The sequence below is a fragment of the Peromyscus californicus genome, unplaced genomic scaffold, assembly GCF_007827085.1.
Source record: "Peromyscus californicus insignis strain IS unplaced genomic scaffold, ASM782708v3 Scaffold_22__1_contigs__length_63687245, whole genome shotgun sequence".
Taxonomy (NCBI): domain Eukaryota; kingdom Metazoa; phylum Chordata; class Mammalia; order Rodentia; family Cricetidae; genus Peromyscus; species Peromyscus californicus.
The window spans coordinates 44,009,310-44,026,188 of record NW_026294525.1 but is presented as its reverse complement, the minus strand read 5'-3'; the positions used below and the strand labels follow the sequence as shown (position 1 = coordinate 44,026,188).

At 40.2% G+C, this 16,879-nt stretch overlaps 1 protein-coding gene across 1 annotated transcript in view; it reads right to left on the bottom strand.

Annotated features, from left to right (window-relative positions):
- Man1a1 (mannosidase alpha class 1A member 1) overlaps positions 1 to 16,879 on the bottom strand; it is a 176,753-nt gene that overhangs the window by 64,972 nt on the left and 94,902 nt on the right. The window contains exon 6 of the mRNA XM_052751319.1: positions 7,166 to 7,260. Coding sequence (XP_052607279.1) covers positions 7,166 to 7,260 — 95 coding nt within the window. The remainder of the gene's footprint in view (positions 1 to 7,165; positions 7,261 to 16,879) is intronic.

The following is a 16,879-nucleotide window of genomic DNA, read 5'->3' as shown; positions in this document are numbered from 1 at the left end:
AGGCCTCCCATGGGGAGGCATATTCAGTAGAGGCAAATCCAAGCCCTTCCCCCTGCCTCAAGGCTGCACCAGGTGTCCCATCATAGGTAGTGGGCTCCAAAAAGCCCGCTCATGCACCAGAGATGGATTTAGATCTTACCGCCAGGGGGCCTCCCAAGCAGATCAAGCTATACAACTGTCTTGTCATGCAAAGGGCCTAGTCCAGTCCCATGTAGGCTCCCCAGCCATTGTTCCCTCTAGTTTGGTTTGGTCGTCCCTGCATGTTTCCCCATCATGATCCTGATGCACTTGCTCATAGTATCCCTCTTCTTTCTCTTTGACTAGACTCCTGGAGTTCTGTCTAGTGATTGGCTGTGGATCTCTGTATCTGCTTCCACCTCCTTCAAACATGGTATGTACCCACTCATAAGCGGATACTAGATATAAAGCAAAGGGTAATCAGGCAACAACCCACAGCTCCAGAGAAGCTAACTAACAGGAAAGACCCAAAGAGGGACACATGGACCGCCCTGGGAAGGGGAAATAGATGAGATCTCCATGAGTAAACTGGAGATGAGGGGTGGGCAATGGAGGGTAGGGGATAGGGAACATAAAGGAATGGGATTGAGCTGGAACAGGGAGGGAGGGGGAATGAAATGAAAGAGATACCAAGATAGAGAGAGACACCCACCATGGGGATAGAGAGAAACCCAGTGCTGGGAAAGTTGCTGGGAATCCCCAAGGATGACCCCACTGGGCTACTAGCAACAGTGGAGAGGGTGCCTGAACTGAACTGACTTGCCCCAGAGATCAGACTGGTGAAAACCCTAACTCTCATCACAGAACTTTTCTCCAATGACTGATGGAAGCAGATACAGAGATCCACAAAAATCTTGAGTTCATCATTATTGCTGTTATTTTAGATTTAGTTATGAGAATACAAACTCAATAGAGCTAATTAAGAAAATGGCCCAAGTTTTTAAGCCATAGTGCAAATGTCAATAAATACTAGTTTTAACTATGGCAAAGTAGCAGCTAGAAGAGGCTGCCATTTGATTTTTCCCCCATTTTAGAGATTACTTTTATTTTACAAAACTGTTTCTGGCAAATCTCTGCTTAGAGTTGTAATTTCTAAAAGAGAAAAAAAATCCTTTAGTTGGGAATGCAGCTTGGCTGGGAGAATGCTAGCCTAGTATGTTCCCAACGCTCAATAAACCAGGTGTGGTGGTAATCCCATTACTGCAGAGGTGGAGCTAGGAGGATCAGAAGTTCAAGGTTATCCTTGGGCACATGGGCAGTTCGAGGTCAGCTTCATATGTGAAACTCTGTCTCAACTCCAAGAGAAGAAGAAAAGAATCCCTTCAAATGGCTGATGAGTAAGTACTAACTGTTCCAGGCTTGCTAATCAGAGACTTTTAGTTTTTTTTCAGGGCCTGGACTACTTGGAACTCTTCAAATAATATCAACCTATGGGCCAAGGACTTGCCCATCCTATTCTCAGATTACAAGAAGAATGTCTGACTTGCATGGGAACAAAGTATTCAGAAGAATTACAGGATGGCCCAAGAGCTGAGGCTATGTATAATCCCAACAAAGTCCCACTGAGAGAAAGAAAAACAGCCTGTGAGACGCCCGACTCACATGCAGCCTTCCTGCCCATCACTTCACTTACAACGTTCATTCCTCTCCATAGAAACCTTTGAATACCTCTGAGTTCTGTGACAAGGTTAGGATGAAACTGGCCATTTTCCTGACCACCAGCTTCAGGGATTTCCTCCCACTGACCCTCCTCTCCTATGTACAGGCAGTTGTGGGTTATGCAGAACCAAACATTGGTGGTAAGTTGTAATATTCTAATTCGTGACATCATCACTAGGCATACCACTTGAAACATCTTCAAGTAAGGTTGATTTGTATTTTCTGGGAAGTAGTAATGGCTAAGCAAATTAAATAGCTAAAAGACAGAAACCTAGTATAACAAAATAGCCAATCCGGAGAAAGACAAACTCACAAAAGGAGGTCCGCCTAAAATACTTAGAAAAACTCCTTCTTCTGGAGTTGGCAGGACTTGTTTTTGAGTTCCTAAAGGATCCAAGGAACATAAATAAAGCATGAAGTGTCAGGTAAAGCTCTGAGCTTATACGCATGCTTAGATCACTGGTATAAACCACCACAGGATAATTAAGCAATATGCTGTCTGGTAAGATACTAGGAAGTCATTAAGTCAGCTTGCTCTCCTTCTGCTAGAAAATGTTTATTGATATTCTTAATATCACTCCTATGAAGTTAAAGTACGGAACTGTATTCAGCTTCATTTTGAAAACACAATGCACTTCTTTTAAAGCTGAAACCAGAAACTTTAAAAAATGGGATTTAAATACAATAATGTTGAAATATATATGCCAACTGCCATGTAAAGTCATAGTAAGACATTAAAAAACATTTTAAAATTATTTAGGCCACTAAGCAGTCTTCAATAGTTTGTCTATTAAAATTCCCAAGTATAATATCTATGTATTTTTACACCATTCAAGTATCACTTCAGTAACTCAGTAAGGGGGTTATCACCATTCATAGAGGATAATCTTTCTTTGTTAGAAAACATTAAGCTATGTATTATTTCTAATTAGGACCGTGTTTCAGGCAAAGAAATTTATAATTTAATTATAAGAGTATAAACTACAATGCAACTCATAACAGTATGTGCTTTGTCAGATAATTAAAATAGTGGATACATAAAGCTTTATCAAGCGGGGGGGGGGGGGACAGGTGAGGGAGCTGTGCCTCATTTATCACCTTGCAGACTAATGAGACTCTAAAGAGAGAGCAGTCAGGTCCCAGCACATCCCCTAACGGTGAGCAATAAAAACACACACTGTAGACAGTCCCACTAACTTAATATACCCACCCTGCAAGTGTCGGTTCAGAAAATCCACAAAGAGAGAGAAGTGATAAAACAATATGGCCAAAACTAACTCATTTATCAAGAGAGACAGAATAATTATTAGGAATGCCCAGACTGTATGTCTGGTGATAGAAATGAATAATGGGCACATTAACTACATTATTTTAAATTAAGAACACACTTTAGAAAACCAAAAATCTAATATAAGTCTTCACTACATCTAAGCTTGAATTATGCTTAGAAATAAAGAAATGATAAAATGCTTGGTTTTGCAAACTGCATAGGTGAGTTTTCTGTGGCAAGCTGGAAAAAAAAATAAATGCACAGGTCCCCTTGTTAATAGTGGTAATGAGATCAGACATCAAACTTTGACATTTTGTCATTAAAGAAACTGGGTTAGACAAAAATCTAATCTGCTAGCATGACATTGGTTTTCGTTTGGCAGAGACATTGTGTGACTTACATAGCCTCCTTCCACAACTGTACTGGGGAGGCAGGCACGCTAGTCTAGTTAGCTCCTGTAACACCTAGGCTATCTATCCAATGACTGCTAGCTACAAAATCACAATTCCAACTCATTCACAGTTAAAATGAAGCTCTTGAATTCAGAATTTGTTACAGGTGCAAGAAAAGTCCGCTGCCGTCCACCCCACCCCCCCCATCACAGTAATGTTTGGGATAGATTTCCCCAGACAGCATATAAGTAAATTAGGTTCTCTACATATTTTCCAGTTTACATAAATAACGAAATCCAATTTGGTCTATTGGTATTTTGGCTCCAAATATATAAACCTTCCCAATCCAAAATACTGCTTGTTTTAAATTCAACCCAGTAAGCAGTTATCTTTGCTTGGCAAAAACTATCCTATATTTGTAAATTACAAACGTGAGCATACAATACCACATACAAAATATATATTCTGCTCTAACAATCAGGCTGTGAATCCGCAGGGAGTGGGCCTGTCTGTCATCCTCTTCAATAAAACCAAGTGAACAGAAGTAGAAAATCTTCCCGAGATTTAGAACGGAATGCCATCAGAGCAGAGACACAAAGAAACGCTTATTTTTGACAAAGGAGAAGTAAAGAAACCAATTATCTGTAGGCGACAACCTGGATATTAGAGGACCGTGCACAAGTAATAGCAATAAGTTCGCATTTTTGTGAGTGTTGGCAAAGAACAACATTCCTATTTTCAAAATTGAGGAGTGCTGCATTAGAAGAGCACAGCCATCACTCAAGGCTTCCTTCAACAAAGCTCGTGCTGCCTTTCAAAGCCAGTCAACAATGACTACCCCTTCTATTCTACAAGGTGTCCCCAACCTCCCCCAGCCCTTTCTCCATCTACATACCTTGGGCAGTCTCCAAACCTTCTCTTGTTTTGAGAAGATAATTTAAAAAGTATGATTTTGTTGGACCTGATTCCCCATTTTTTCCTTTAAAACATTTACTAGTGACAGCCTTCAGAAATGAGAAAAGCCCCTTGCCAGCTGTCCCTTACCTTGAACCTCACCATGAACATATAGACTCAGGAAATAGCACACTGACAAATACCAGCAATGGGAAAGCATGCTGCAGGTATATGCAAAATGCCATTTTCCCCCTTATCCGAAAATTTTTCAGTGCTAACTCAAGCTTTTCAGCAGGAAAGAGACTGGGTTCAATTAATGTATTTTAATTAGACAAATGAATATGAAGAATCCTACTCTAATTTTGCCAATGCTTATTTTGTGAATTTGGGTTATGCCATTGCTATTGGGTACACAGGAATGAGAGGGAATAAAACATTTAAAGGTGAAAACAACGGTAACAATGCTCATCTAAGTTGGCAAACAAAACAAAACAAGCAAACACAAAAAACAAAACAACAAAAAATGTTCCTGTCAGCTGCCAGATGATTACACAATTTCCTTTAGTTTAAATGAAAACATTTGGAAATATATAAATGAAAATGATCACTTTAAAAAACATATACAATTGTTTTATAATCTTTGAATCAATGCCCTAATGCAAAATATTGTTCAAAATAGGGATGGTATTATGAAAAATCAGACTGTCCCAGATAATGAATTCTTTACCAGCATAAACACACACACACTCTCTCTCTCTCTCTCTCACAATTTAAAAAGTATTTCTTTGTGTACTGAAAAAATATTTCTGGAGTATGCTAAAAATAGATTTTAAGAAAAAATCCACTTCATTATTAGAAACAAAACATGAAATAAAGTTAATAATATTTACAATTATTTCAAGAGCCATCACAACCAATTAAATGCTATAATACAAAGTTCAGCATATGTAAAGTAGGCCCAAAGTCTACCTGCTGGTTTTAGGAAATCTTTGTTCAACTGCAGAAAGCTGCAGGATTGGCTCCAATGAATCTTAGTACAAGATAGAGCCATCATTACTCTAGGTTCTTAAACACAAGCCTTAGGTCCTAGGTGGACTCCCAAGGTATGTTAGGATTTTGGAAATTGGTATCATTTGATTTTCTAAGAAATATACATTTCATCAGAAGAGGTTCCCGTTGGTCGATCAGATCTTAGTTTGTGAACCTGAAAACCAAAGTCCCCAAAGAACTACTGAACTAGCCTACCTTTCAGTTTATACAGGGGCCTGCAGGATTTAAAGAGATGGCTCGAAACAAAACCTTGAAGAGGCTGGAGAAAACCTAGAAGCAGGTCTCTTGCTAATCAATTAGTATACCATTATGCTCATATCAGCTTCCTCACAGGGCCAGGGGAGGGAAAACGAGCTAATTGTACAGGGTTTTTGTGACCAGATCTTATTGGCTATAAGGAAATAGTATCTTGGTCAGAATGTTACCTAAAAATATCAAGTCTGAAGATACAGGAGGTAACAGAGATGGTCTACATAAGCTAAATACAAAAGGTATCCAAATACCAAGCAACAGCAAGCCAAGCTCAGCTGCAGTCCCGCCTCGAGATCCTGCAGAACACGGCAAGATAATGCAAGTTCCCACAAAGAGCCTCAGAAGCCCTGGTGGGGAGAACAGATCCTCAGCTAGCACACTAGCTGGTCGAGAAACTAGCTCAATTTATTATTTAATAATACTTAATAATTCTTAATAATACTTAATAATTCAATAGCCCTATAGTGTGACTTCCCCATCTTTCTGCCTCAGCATGCCCCAACCTGCTTCAGACATAGACACACAGATTCACTTAACAAGTCAGACACAATTTCAAAATTTAGTTAGTAATTTATAAATGAAAACAAAACACAGAATCTTGATTTTTTTTTTTTTTTTACAATCGCACAATGATTAATTTCTATGATTTTTTTTCATGACTAACTTGGGGATGAAGTGTCACTACAATCAGTAATTATGTGTTCTAGTTCTGTCAAACTACTCTGTGTGATCCTTGTAGTGTTTCTAAGGTAAACAAAGCATCTCTGTAGACACGCCTGTGTGTAGACACAAACACCTCAGCACACACTCTGGCACTGTCATTTACTTCCTGTCTGGTCTGATAGATTTCAAACCTCTCTGTGACCCTAGTTCCCTATGAACAAAACGGAGAAACAACTGGAGTGATTATATTGGTTAGGCTCTTCTGAGGGTTATATGTGCAACATCTGTAAGAACCTATTACATTTTATGTTGGTCATTACAGCTCAAAACGAAATTATTTAATTGATGAACTACTAAAACCACAATGAAAACTCAACTCACTCCCTGGGAGAACACTAGAAAGCATTTGGTTAGCTTGTTTGTTTGTTTTTAATTAATTGAGACAGCATGCCAGTTTTCTTTATGCAAAGGGGCTGGTTGATCTGTCAGTGAACCTGCCCCATTCCTTCTTTACAACTGCAGGCCTGGCAGTCTTAGCTGCTCCCAGCCTCATGTATTCAGATACACCAGCCTTTTAAATGTCTGATTAGTCTAAGTGTTATTTCTCTGCAACATCGCCATCTCCAACAGGAAACAACCCTAGGGATTTGCTTAAGTGAAATGCTTTGCTGACTGCTCTTAGTATTTATGGAGTGGGACAGTTTCACTAATACAAGGGCACTATAAAGCAGAGACAACTTCAGGCTCAAGTCTCCTTTACATGACTCTGTTAGGAGTATGTTATTAGCTCACGGACAGGAGCCCATCCAAGGCCATAGAACCCTGAAGGGCTAAGAGCTTCCAACACAGTTCTAAGACACTCAGTTGGGGTCCATTGTCAGCAAAGTGCAGGTAATTCACCATTTCACGAGGCCACAATCTCAGATATTCCACCTTAAAGTATGTTGTTGAAAATGAAGACTTTTACCTTTTCATATTCAGCAATGCCCAAGGTATTCCAGAAGGAGTATGAAATGCAGGTAGCAATTTTACCCCAAGTTCCACTGCTTTCTTTCGAAATATCTGAAAAGTTAAACAGTTAAGTAAGCTACTATTGCAAATAAAACATAATGTTCTCCACTATTAGCCATACTTAGCACTTTACTTTGCAACTCATCTGAAACAGCAGCTACTAGAGTATGAACTGACCTGGGGGCCAATGCACTGTGGGGTTCTGATGCCCAACCTTAGTTATACCTTAGTATGAGGGAGTGAATGGAGCACAATTCAGACAGGTGTGTCTCACTTCCTCAATCTTAATTTCCAGTTTGAGTCTGCTGTTTCAGGCATTTGGAAGCACCATAGATAATCCAAGTAATTTCTATGTGTGTGCCAGGAGGCGAACTCACTGGTTTTGGACAACATTACTTACATGGAGAACTAGAAGATCTGCCCTAGACACAGTTTCTTACTGGGGCGTAAGGCCTAAAGAAGTTTTAGAAAGACATAATCTGTTATGTTATCTAAGCCCTTGCTGTTTTCACTTTCTAGGACAGTAAATGAAACAGGTGAAAGTTAAATGAGGTATAGATTCTCCCCAGAGTGTGGTAGGAAGATGATTCCCATGAATCCTCAGAACACAGATAAGTAAGAGCTGGGGGTGGCCAAATCTTCCAGGTGTTCAGGTCAGTCAGGAAGGTTCTACTGTGGAGATGGCCCTTAGATGAGTGGGTACAACACTGACCTGGGGCTACTAAGAGAACGGGGGAGGTATTAGGACTGGCCGTGGACTAACACAGATGGATGCATGATGAACCTGCAGGATAACAGTGTAGCTTGTCTGACCAAATGGGTACCCTGGCAGATAGGGTGGTATCCATAGTCTAGGTTCAAAATCATGGAGAATCATAAATTCAAGAGTAAGATTTTTGTTGTTGTTAAAATAATGAAGTGTTTGGAAGCAAATTCGGCTGAATTGTGCTTTAGGAAGATTGATCAAAATGTCACTTGTTCAGTCAGTAGTTGTTTAAATCAAAGTACTGGCAGATTCACTGAAGGAAGGCCAGCTACCGCCTTCCCTGTAGCAGCTATGGGCACCAAACTGGTCCCTCGTCCCCTCACCTTCCAACTGTATGACTTCGTCTGGTACACTGTTCACTCCTACTTTCTCCTCAACATGGAAAAGACTGAACAAATGGTATGGAGGATGAGAGCAAGGTCCTTCCGCCCCCAGCGTATGAACACTGGCCACAGGGCTTGTCATGGAAGTCCTGTGTGTCTTCCCCAGAGAGAATAGCTCCTCACAATTCCTATTCCAAGACCTGAGCCTCTCTAAAGAGACAACCAAAGACTTGGGCTCCGGAAAGGAGGGTGACCTAGTCACTCTAACATGGAGACCCCCCCCCCCCCAAACTCTACTCTTTCGGAGTCTAAGTCTCATTTAATCATGAAAGTTAGAAAGTTGCAAATGAAAACTCCAGCAATCAACTGAGACAAACCGACACACACTGTGTACAAATAAAAGCACATATATTTCTAGTATATAGAAAGAACAAATAGAGGCCATTCGCCCCACAAATTACCAACTGTCATCAAAAGAGACATGGAAAGAAAAGAATAATAATAAATATTATAAAATAGACTCATGGTTTCATTCTTCCTTCCCATTCCCTGAGAATTCCAGGCTGTCTTCCATGGTAAGAATTTATGCTACCACTGCCTGGCCATCTGTGGACTTTCTGGTTTCCACCCAACTTTTAAAACTGTTAATTAACTCCTTTTCAAGACAGTTACATAAGATAGAAGTCAAACTATGCAATTAAAACACCATCTTGGATATAAGCATATGGCGTGCGAGCTAAAGGCTCGGGCTTTGAAGGCACAATGCCTGTGTTTGAATCTCTGCTATACTGTTTCAAGTTGATTCATCTTGGCCCAATTGCTTAATCTCTCTGTGCCCAAGATTTCTTGCCTAGAAAATGCAGATAACAGCAGCATTTGCTTTTGCAAAGTTGTGGAGAGACATAAACAAGTTATTACATTTATGGACCTTAGAACAAATATTGCTCACTCTATAAGTTGGGTGTAGTTTTGATGATCATAATAACATACATCTCCAAGGGCTTTCCATAGTTACTGTCTGAGGCTGTTTCTTTATATAATCCTGTTTGGGTCAGAATTATACTTCCCCACCTCCAAGGCTTAATTATGAGCTCAAGAGCTAAGCTCCATGTTCTCATCCCCTAATCACATTCCCATACCCTTCCCACTCTTTTCTTTGGCTCTTCCCTTCTATTCCTTAGAACACATCACAATTTGGGTATCTTGCTGTTTTCTGAAACTTAATCTGCCCCACACTGAGTTAGTAATTGAATATCCCAGATAAACTTGCCTAGTTCCATCACTGATGATGTTTAGTGAATCCCTTGGACTTGGTGTTTGATTTATTAACCTTTATTCATCACCAGGCCTAGCAGGGTTAATTCTGAAGTGTCCTGTGCACAGCTCACCTGAAAATAAGTATAGGCCATGTTCTCACCACCAGGTAAAATAAAAAGGATGATTATAAAAAAGTTTTTCTATCCTAGCCATCAGGTTTCCTCATTTCCATTAAGCTGTATAATTTTAACATTTTTTGTTTAAAAACAAACAAACAAACAAACCAGGATGATTTTGGCTATTCTACTATCTCTGTAACAACTCCTATGAATCAGGCCTGGCTATCATCTTTGTTCCCTCAGAGGTTGCTCTGGCTGTAACTTGTGAGACTTCACAGTCACAGATTTTTGTTCAGGGTCTGACAGTGGCATAGTCTTCGCTTAGTCAGTTCTCTGGTTTTACTGCCTCCTTTGAGCCCATCAAATCCATTCCTTCTCCAAGGCCCAAGTCAATTCTCACCTCCAAGATCCTTGCCTTCCATGAATGCCAGCTCTGACAGCTTGTGTCACACAATGAGGTGTTTGCAAAGGCATGCTATAGATCTCTAAATGTTTTCTTATACTTTCATGGCACCTAACACTTTTCTTTATTTTTCTGAAAGTAGAGAGATTTCATTTTGCCGTCACTCCTTTGTTTTACAGCAAGTCCAAATTTAATCATTTTGCATCTAAATTTATTAAGAGCAGCACAGTATTCATCTGCGGAAAGATAGTTTTGTTCTCAGTCAATGGATAGGAAAGTGGTGACATTCCAGTTCAGATGCTGGTCCTCATGGGGTCTGCTCCCTGAAGGCCCAGCTTCTTCTTATCTTTGGGAATCTATTTAAATATCCCTCTCAAGAGAGTTCTTCCAAACAGCCCCTCCCAAAGTTGCCCATATTCCTTCGGTGTGTGTCACAGAACTGTGTACGCTTCTGTACCTACTTATCATGTTATAATTACTGGTTTGCTTTCTTGTTTGTTGATTTGACAACCCAACTGGATATCAGCATAAGAGGAGCATGGGCTGAAATAAAATGAAACACCACACCACAGCAACACAGGAGCTGGGATTCAAACTGCCCATTTAATAAGTGAATGACTGAATCCAAGGTTAATTTACACGTCTGAGGCAGCACAGGGGTAAGACACCACTGACTTTTTACAGTGTTGGCAATGTGAGTCAACACAGGTCAGTTTGCTCCTGTCATCAAATAAATTATCTCAGGAATTCTGGAGTCTCCACTCTGGGTGTAATTAGGGGAAAATGATAAGGCAGTTTTGGAGAAAAAAAATTCATTACCCCATTGATGCGTTAGGTAATAAATGATACTGCATTTCAACTCTCATTGTTATTTCCTGCTATTTAAATTTTTTTAATATAAAATTTATTTTCATGTGTACGGGGGCGTTGCTTGCACTTTGTTTGTGTACCGCATGTGGTCAGTGCTGCTGGAAGCTAGAAGAAGGTGACAAGTCCCCTGGAACTGGAGTTACAAACAATTGTGGACTGTAATGCGGGTGCAGAGAATCAAGCCCAGATCTCCTTGAGGAGCAGCTAGTGCTCTTAGCTGCTGATTCACCCCTCTAGTTCTCCTCCTGCTGTTTAGAGAAAAGGCCCTCGAAAGAAGAATCCAGACTCTGAAAGAGAACATCCTTCTCTCTATCATGATGGGCACATCATAAAACTAGCTTATAAAATTAACACTGTTAAAAGAGTGAGGGAGACACACCGTAAACCATTCTAAAGGGCAATTAAGCTGTAAGTGGCCCGTCTCGGGTGATGTGCTGGACATGAAATTATTACAAAGCACACCAGAAGGAACTTTGGTGTTCCTTCAAGGGGCACATCATAATGGCACGAAGAGGGCTGGTTCCAAGGACCCGGGGTCCAGGGTTGACCCTGCTCCTGCTTCAGCGTCTGGCTTGACTTCCCCAACATAACAAGAAAGTTGGCTGACAACTTTGGTGTTTGCTTTATCACTAGGAGAAACTCTTGCCTAGTCATCACCAAACTAGAACTATACACCTGACCATAGATGTATCTGTGTGTGTAAATAAGAAGCAAAATGAACGTCAACTTTTTGAAAAGTTCTGCTAATGTATCACCAACTTCTGAGTCAATCTTGGTTTCCAAGGTTTGTTGGCACTAAATTTATGAGGGAAGATTCAAATGGAGAAGGCAAGATGACAGCTCATAAAATACAACCCTGCTTACAACCGAGGACTTCTATTCCCTCATCCTTCCTTTCCTAAAGACCACTAAAAGAGAACAGTTTTTAATAACCACCCAGCAGTTTGAGACAGGCAGACATCTCATGATCCAACAAGAGTTTTCAAAAACATTTTGTGTTACAGTGATTCTGATTGCATTCATAGCAAAAGTCAAAACCAATATAATCTGCTGAGAGAAGGACAGCGATACGATGAAACAGCTTCTCAAGTAACCTTTCAGGCATGTAACTAACAAATATCTTTAAATAAGAACATTAATGGCCCAGAGCTAAGAATTTCCGAACAAACACATTAAAACCGCATCTTTTCATTACATTTAAGAAACATCACCATAGTCTCTTTGAGTTTTGGTTCAATGTTCTAAAAACTTGAAAAGTTAAACTCCATCAAGTGAAACATTAATCTCTTTACGCTACCCTTATAGACAGGATCAGACAAGGCTATAAACAAGATGTATTGCTTTCCTTGTCTTTCTAAGTCTACAGTTCCCCGAAGAACTGTAGGACAGCAATATACACTCCAGAGCAAAGAGTAAGGGAAGAAGAGATGAATAAGAACAGATGGCTGCAGAGGGGAACACTTTCACCCCAGCATGCTCCAGTTTGGAATGTACACATGATATCAAAGCCTTTCTTAAAATGCTCTTGCTGAAAACTTCCCTGTCAAAAGATCAAACACTAATTCTCCATTAACACAGAGTTTACCTATTATTCATTTTTACTTCATACAGCCTTCAATGAAAAGGTGTCATCACACCTATGACAAATATCACCTTGCAGAAAATAAGTGAACTGATACATCATTAAGTGTGGTGATTAAGTTGCACATAAAAATGAGCCAAGTTCAGCCATTCAACCAATTTGTACTCAGAAGATGCTCTCTGGATTTTCTTATTTAGGGTTAAACTTCAAAAGATTTAACTATTATAATAAAGACACATAGGCGAGCTAATTCAGCATAACTTAAAACTCAATGTCATCAGAAGTCATTGGTCTCCATACTCCTATAGGTAAAGACCTTCTATTCAGCTTAAATGTTTCTATGGTTTGCTCACAACTCTCTCAGTGCACAGCCATCTCTGATTCATGTCATTCATTTTTAATACGGTGTGCATGTGTGTGTGCATGTTCACATGTGTGTCTGTGTACACATGGGTGTGTGTGGGTGTGCATATGCAGGCCAGAGGATGACGTCGGTACCTTTATCATTCTCCGTTTAACTCTGTTTTCAACATTTTTTTTAAGTGTGCATGTGTGTGTGTGCAGGTGCCTGGACACACGTGCCATGGCGTGTGTGAGTGTGGAGATCAGAGGACAACTTGTGGGAGTGAGTTCTCATCTTCTACCGTGGAGGTAGGTTCCAGAGATCAGGCCTTATGGCAAATGCCCTTATCTGATGATCTAGCTGACACTGCTCTCTATTTACATGGCTAAGTCTGACCAATTCAGTTAGTCCAGCTTGTCATCTTGCCTGGGAATCCCGTATTTGCCTCATGGGCCCTGAGATAACAGGCAGGCCACTACACCTGCCTAGCTTGCATGTGGATGCTGGGGAGCTGAACTTGTCTTACACTTGCATGGTATATACTTGCCTGGCAAACGGCTTATCTACTGAGCCACCTCCCTGGCTCTCTTGCAATTCTTTTGACCCACAGGGACTATCCCGTGTGTGTCCCACCTATGTGTTCCTCTTTCCGTGTCTTTCCTTTAGTTGATCAAAACCCAAAGCTGGAGAATTTTTTAAACTAAAAGCTTTACTTTACTTATTGACCTGTACTATGATTTCATTTTAAAACCATATAACGGGGTTTGTCAACTGTTCTGTTAAGCTTTCCTGTAATTTTCCTATGCAACAATTCAATTTTTAGCCTTTGAGTAATTAGGTGAAGAGAGCGTTGTTCATTTTCCTGAAAATTTAAACCATTAATGTCTCTTTAACTTTCCGTAGAAATGATGTGTATGGTTTTTGGCCCATAAGCATGAGTCACAGCCACAGAGAATCCTTTAGAATCCCTTAGATGCAGTATTTCTCAAAGTACAAAGTTTTAAGTGAAATAAGAAACTTCAGATTTTAATATAAAAATACAAATGCAGATACTCTAGTGAGTAGGCATTTTAGATTTCTTCAGAACTGGGGGTCTAGTCCAAGGTATTGTACATGCTAGGCAAGCTCTTTACCAGTGAGCTATTTCCTTAACCTAATCTAGAAAAGATATTCTTTTTTTCATAAAAAATTTAATAGCTAGTGAAGTTTTAAAACCATGTTGCTTTTATGCTTTCCTGTAGTCAAAATGAATAAATGTTGATAAATGAATAAAATTGCATGGATATTGATTTTTTTTTTCCTGAAAGAGGATGATTTCATTGCCTAGCACTTAAGAGGAGAGGATTTAAAGTCAGGGGGCAAGAAGGAAAAGGAGAGAAATATTGGTGAGAATTCCATCTTCTGTTCAAGGGCAGGCAAGCTCCCACTACATCACCTAGGCAGTGCCCCCTGCTGCCTCCTCCTGAAACAAGTCCTGTGGGTTCCCTGAGTGCACCATGCCAAGGTTGCCTGGTAACTGGGAATCAGACACTCTGGGCTGTAGTTCAGCATTTGCTAGTCACTAACTCAATATGACAAGAGGGGTCCGATTGCTGCTTTTCTCTTTTTGTCAAATGAGGACAGCAGAGCAGAACTTGTGAGTTATTTTTCTGTTGTATAGGACATGGTTTTGAGACACAGTAAGCACACACACACCTGTGTGGTGGGATGTTTGTACACCGTGTGAAGGTGGATTGCTGTGATTGGTGTAATAAAAAGCTGAATGGCCAATAGCTACGCAGGAGGTATAGGTGGGATTTCCAGGGACAGAAAGGAAGAGGAGGAGGAATATAAGCGCTCGGGAGATACCAGGAGACACAGAGAGGAAACAGGAGGGGCAAGATGGAAGAGAGGAAACGCCACGTGATAGAACATAGATTAATATAAATGGTTTAATTAAGTTATAAGAGCTAGTTAGGAACAAGCCTAAGCTATAGGCTGAGCTTTCATAATTAATAAAGAGTCTCTGTGTCATTATTTAGGAGCTGGCTGGTGGGACAGGGAAAGACTCATTATAGCCCTGATTACTGGTGTGATGAAGACTGTGAGAGAGAATAAAAGCAAAACAAGATTCGTCATTCAAGGGTACTCATAAGCAGGAAGTTAAGTCTGATGATTTACACAAAATCACGGAAGCATCAATATACAGCATAAGATATAAAGTAAACCCAAATATAGGATAAAAATAAAATTAAATGGTACAAACTTTATTGTGGAAATGAAAGAGGACTGGTGGAGAGAGGGGGCGGGGATTGGAGACATGGAACTTACTGCATGGGCAGCTGCATCATTCCTCAGGGTGGACATACACTTGTTTGCACACATCTTTAGGTTCAATGTGGAGGACCCGAGATAAAGCAGAAGTGGAAAAGAAGGCACACACAGCTCATTGTGCTGTGGAGCACATCATGAATATGAGTGACAGGTCAGAAAACGTCCAGAAAGGAAAGGATCAGGTAAAACCAGTCAATGTCCTTAACAGGGAGGGAAGTCAACGAGTGGGTAAAAGAGGATGTTGGGTGTCTTGGAAGTCCATTTCCTACCTCACTGCCTCCCAGTTACAGCAAGTAGATGTCTGGATCATCAGGCTCCAGGAGAAAGCAAGTTTGCTGTTCTCATTGGCTATGAGTTATAAAAGTCAAACACACATGGATGGAAATACCAAGAAAATTCTGGGCTATCTGATAGATGTGAAATCTTGACAAGCAATTCAGGTCCTTTTTTTAATTTAGTTTATTTAGTGTGTGTGTGTGTGTGTGTGTGTGTGTGTGTGTGTGTGTGTGTGTGTGTGTGTATGTGTGTGTGTGTGTGTGTGTGTGTGTGATGTGTGTATATGGGTGTGTATGTTGGGACTTTCTCCATCCATCTTTATGTGGGTTCCTCAGGTTTGAAGAATGTGTGGCAAGTGTCTTTACCCTCCGAGTCATCTCACTGGCCCCAGTTAGGATCCTTTAAAGCATTTACTCAAGATGGGGCCTGGAAGGAAGCCGTGTGATGAATGTTATCTGTCTTTCAAATCTGTATTCAATATGAAAGTTACAAATACACAGAAAAGGCAAAGGAACTATGCAGGTTTTAGCATTACTCTGAGACTTCATATTGCATTATTTCCATATTAGACTTTCAACTTCCAAAAAAACTTTCTGAGAGTAATAAGTAATAAACAATAAGAAGAAAAATGAACGCTGGCGTGAGAAGCAATGCCATTGCCGCATCTAAAGATGGGCTGTCAAATTGCTCATTCCATCACAACTGATGTTTCAAAGAAGGGCAAATCATCAACACGGTGTTTGGAAAAACACACGGCATACAAGGAAATGCACTTAATATTAAGTATGCCAAATAGTTTCCAATCATACATTTTACATCAAGAGACAATATCTTTGTTTCAAAAAATATATAATGCCTGCTACAGCAACAGAGAACTATGAAACTTCATATCTTATTTAGTGATAACTTCTAAAAGATTTCTATGGAATCTACCCTATAGCAATTATTCCTGATGCATTAGCGTGGACCTACCAACTGGTCTACTTGCCAGTGCTTTTGACAGTAGGCATCACAAGCTATTTGAAATATAGATACATATCTGGGCTTGTAAATACTTATTTGATAAAATGAGATAGAAAGCCAAGAGCCTCATCCCTGTAGTTCCCCGACACTTTTGAGTTATGAGGCATTCCACGCCAGTGAATTTTTCCAGTGAACCTCACCTCACCTTTTTATTTATATCAGTTTTAAAAGCCAGTCTATCTGCTCTTCTTGATTTAATGAGACACACAGCTATCCCGACTTGGTGACTCAGCATTCCCGTCCTCTTTAGATACTAAATAGGGACCAGGTGATGTGGTTTCCTCACCTGAACGGTCTGTATGATCCTTAATGCTCATCGAAACCCCTTGGTGCCTCAGTTTCTAAGTACGTGGATGGGGAATCATTTTCCCAAATCAGAAGATGGCTGTGATTAA